This window comes from Anser anser (genome assembly GCF_964211835.1).
Source record: "Anser anser genome assembly, contig: HAP1_SCAFFOLD_95, whole genome shotgun sequence".
In the NCBI taxonomy this organism is placed as follows: domain Eukaryota; kingdom Metazoa; phylum Chordata; class Aves; order Anseriformes; family Anatidae; genus Anser; species Anser anser.
In genome coordinates this window covers 43,131-47,520 of record NW_028153990.1, presented here as the reverse complement: position 1 = coordinate 47,520, position 4,390 = coordinate 43,131, and the positions used below count along the sequence as shown (strand labels likewise).

Here is a 4,390-nt window from a genome sequence, read left to right as displayed (position 1 = left end):
CATTTACAAGGAGAAGAGCTTAATCCTGCACCAGAGGAAGAGGAACCCCACACATGAGGGCAGACTGAGACCCTGCTGAGTGAACAGTGCCCAAGAGGAGGAGGGCCTGGAACACCACGACGGATGCCATACGAGCAGTGGTGCCACTCACCAGGAACCAGGCCAGCTTCAAACAGAGCTGCCTTAAGAGGAGCATTGCACCAAGAAAATCTGAGTTATCAGACTCAGCTGAGATCCAGTAAGACACCACACGGACAAGGGTCTAGAGCCAGCAGGGAAAGATGTGCAAGTGTGGGAGTCCTTTGAACAGCCAGGTGTAGACAGGATAGAGGGCTGTGGCAAGGCTGAAAGTCCCAACAGGACCCAGGTCTTTGTGTCCATGGCTATGGCTGTTGTCTCTGCCACTGAGGCCTATGAGGAGACAGCTTGTCATTAAAGTACCAGGGAATCATTGCCTCCTCGACCCCACCCATGAACCAGGCAGGGGTCATACCATTCTCCTGCACTTGGCCATGCACATCCCCATCTCCTACTGCCCCAGGAAGAGCCCTGAGCAGTGTGTGACAGAAACAGATCTCCCTTCCTGGGTGCCAGGGGACAAGGTCTGTTCCTTTTCTTTGGTGAAACACATCCAGGTTGTCTACACATCAGTGTCACCTTTACACTGCCTTTGTCTCCTTGTTCTCACTGCCTCCTCCAATGTTCTGCTCTAACGAGCTCCAAGGGAGGCTGTGTCAGTGCTGGCCCTCAGGGAGACACTGCAGGAAACTTGCCTCTGACTTGGACTTCTTGAGAGATTTCTTCAATTGTCTCTCAGTGCCTGAGGTTCGTGGGCCCATCACCAAAACTCCCAGAGGGGTGATTCCAATGCCTTGGGCTGGGCCTCTGGTGCTGAGCTGGGCCGGGCTCCTGGGACAGAGAGAGCTCCTGGCAAGAGGGCCCTGGTGCAGAGAGCCAGCTCTGCCCAGGAGCAGCTCCTCTGCACAGCGCAGCAGGGCTGGGGGCTCTGACTGCAGGCACCCAGGCAGAAAGTGATTCCAGGCAGCCTGGAGGGTGTGGGCAGAGGAGAGCTCAGTGCAGGAGAAACCTTCACAGCTCTGCACATGGTAAGTGTCCGGCTGCAGGACAGTGCAGGAGAGGTTCCTGGAAGGGGCTCCTGGATCCGGGATGTCTCTGCCTGGCCAGGAGCTGCCAGGATGTCTCGTTGTGGCTCGTGCTGTGTGGAGGAGAAGGTGCTGCAGAGCAGCCTTGGGCAGAGGAAGGGGAGGGCAGGGGCTGCCTGCAAAGAGAAGGCACTTTCTGCAGTCTCTGCCTGCATTTTCCTGCTCTAATTCTTGCGCAGGCTCTGTGTTAACAGAGTTGTAGGGATTGCACAGGTGAAGGAACTTCCTATTGCATTGAACTGAGACATAAACAGGTTAGTGATGAACCTGAGAATATCCCTTCCCTTCTCTCTGCTTACACACTGCACCAGGGCTTTTCTGAGCTGTTCTTTAGGACCTGCAGACAGGGAGATGTCCCTGGGAGGTGTCTGCAGGGCAGAGCTGGGCACACAGCGGATGGGATGGTGTCTGTGAGCATGGACAGGAGGAGACGTGGGGACAGAGAAAGAGCTGCTGGCAGGGACAGCTGCAGGCAGCAGGGACATGGGCAGGTAGTGAGAGGGAGCTGCTCTCTCCCTGCCATCCCCTGAAGTGCAGGCGCCTTCCTTGCAGCAGCCCCTGGTCTCTCCTCCCCAGCACAGCTTCTGTCATGGCATGTATAATCTGTGGAGCTGAGAATACGGGGTGTCTGAAGCCTAAATCTCTGTGTAAGTAGACACATTTGCTGCAGGCCCCCTCCACCTTCCTCCATGGAAGAAGGCATAGAATCACAGAATCATAGAATATCCCGAGTTGGAAGGGACCCACAAGGATCATCGAGTCCAGCTCCTGGCTCCACAGAGGTTTTACCCCAAAATTCCTACCATATGACAAGGAGCATATTCCAAACGCTTCTTAGACTCCAGAGCTCTTTTCCCTCTGCTGCCTGTGCCGGCCAGGTGGCACAGGGGTGTGAGGACAGGTTGTACCTCACCGACACCGCAGCCTCGGCACCGGGTTGGGTCCTCCCTGCCTGCCCATGCCTGCTTCTCTCCCTTGCCCAGCGTGGCAGCTGCTGGTGCCTGATTCTGACAGGGAATGCTGTGCATGGAGGGTGAAGCAGGAGGAAATGCTTCCTGTTCTCTCCGGCCAGACACAGGCAGTCTGTGAGCTGATTTCATCTCTCAGGGTGAGGAATAGAGAAGACTCACATGGAGTCACACAGCCAAACACCCCTCACTCAACAGAGGGATCCCCTTCCCTGGAACCCTCCTCCAAGTACATGGCTCTGTTGGCACCTCTGTGTACCACTGCTCTGGAGCAGAGGTGGCCCATCGGGAGCTGCTGGGCAGAGGCATTTGCTGTGTACAGGACACTCAGCCAGCACAGAGCAGGGCTCCAGCCAGGGAGAGACAAAATGGTCTTCTAGAAAGAAAGGCGATGTGAAGGCTGCATTGAAGAATCAAATGGCTATAGCTCAGAGCAATTTTCCCTAACACTCTATATTTTTTCTTCTTTGGCAGTGTCCCTGATGAAGGCCAGCAAATGCCCAACAGCAGCTCTGTGAGCGAGTTCCTCCTGCTGGCATTCGCAGACACGCGGGAGCTGCAGCTCCTGCACTTCGCGCTCTTCCTGGCCATCTACCTGGCTGCCCTCCTGGGCAACGGCCTCATCCTCACCGCCGTAGCCTGCGACCACCACCTCCACACCCCCATGTACTTCTTCCTCCTCAACCTCGCCCTCCTCGACCTGGGCTGCATCTCCACCACTCTGCCCAAAGCCATGGCCAATTCCCTCTGGGACACCAGGGCCATCTCCTATGCAGGATGTGCTGTACAGGTGTTTGCATTTGTCTTCTTGATATCAGCAGAGTTTTTTCTTCTCACTGTCATGTCCTATGACCGCTACGTTGCCATCTGCAAGCCCCTGCACTACGGGAGCCTCCTGGGCAGCAGAGCTTGTGCCCAGATGGCAGCAGCTGCCTGGGGCAGTGGCTTTCTCCATGGTGTCCTGCACACGGCCAGTACATTTTCCCTGCCCCTCTGCCAAGGCAATGCTGTGGACCAGTTCTTCTGTGAAGTTCCACAGATCCTCAAGCTCTCCTGCTCAGATGCCTACCTCAGGGAAGTTGGGTTTATTGCATTTAGCTTTTGTTTAGGTGCTGGTTGCTTTGTTTTCATTGTGGTGTCCTATATGCAGATATTTAGGGCAGTGCTGAGGATGCCCTCTGAGCAGGGCCTGCACAAAGCCTTTTCCACGTGCCTCCCTCACCTGGCTGTGGTCTCCCTGTTTATCAGCACTATCGTGTTTGCTGGCATGAAGCCCCCCTCCATCTCCTCCCTATACCTGGACTTTGTGGTGGCAGTTCTGTACTCTGTGGTGCCTCCAGCACTGAACCCACTCATCTACAGCATGAGGAACCAGGAGCTCAAGCATGCACTGAAGAAGCTGTTTCAGTTGTCTTCCAGAAGCAATTAGCTGCTGCTCTGCTGCTGCAATGGGAAAAACTCACCAAAAAAACACGGTGTGAGGCACAGCCTTTCAGTGCCAGGTACCAGGTCCACAAATGCTGGCCCCAAACTGTGAGAAGCAAAGTAATAATGTTACGTACAGAAGGAGAGAAGATGGATCCTGAGGATACAGGGCTGCAGGCACCTGTGAGCAGTACGGACACTGACCTGCGGTCTCAATGCTCTTAGGGTAGGGAATAGGAGAAAGAGGCCAGTGCCTGTCCTGTGCCACCTCCCCTCCAGCCCTGCCCTCCTACAGGTGGAGTATTTCTCCCTTACTCGGGCACCAGCAGCGCTTTGCCTCCTCCTCCTCCACAGGGAGATGAGCCACAGGCCTGGCTGTGTGTGAGGGAGCAGCAGACCTGAGCAGAAAAAAAGCCAGTTTCATGGCACCGGGGCATCTGAAGGGTCCAGCCCCTGCGGTTGGGTCTGTTCTCCGCAGCAAAGAGCTGTCACCAAGCCCCAGGTCTGTGGTTGCTCCTGCAGCTCTGAGGACCACTCCAAGGGCATCACAGTAACGAAGGTCAGGACCTATGAGGGTCAGCCTGCCCATGGATCGCAACAGGAGGTTGGTAGGATTCCATAGTACACAAGGACACAGACACCTCGTTGCTCCATTTTCATGAATGTCTTTATTACAAATTGCTACAAAACCCTACCTGTAAAGCAACTACATAGTGCAAGAAACTACTAAGTTACCACTAGGAAAGCAAATATGGGCTTGTGATGCTTTCCCTAAATCTGCACCAATAAATACTATTTGAGCTGCTACTGGTACGACACTCATGAATCCACTTG

General features: G+C 54.7%; 1 protein-coding gene across 1 annotated transcript; it reads left to right on the top strand.

Annotated features, from left to right (window-relative positions):
* Nucleotides 1-2,202: 2,202 nt before the first annotated feature.
* On the top strand, nucleotides 2,203-3,703 carry LOC310891029 (olfactory receptor 14C36-like). Its single transcript, XM_083853332.1, has one exon. It carries the CDS (start codon nucleotides 2,628-2,630, stop codon nucleotides 3,558-3,560), a length of 933 nt encoding a protein of 310 aa, XP_083709458.1. The 5' UTR covers nucleotides 2,203-2,627; the 3' UTR covers nucleotides 3,561-3,703.
* The last annotated feature ends 687 nt before the right edge of the window (nucleotides 3,704-4,390 follow it).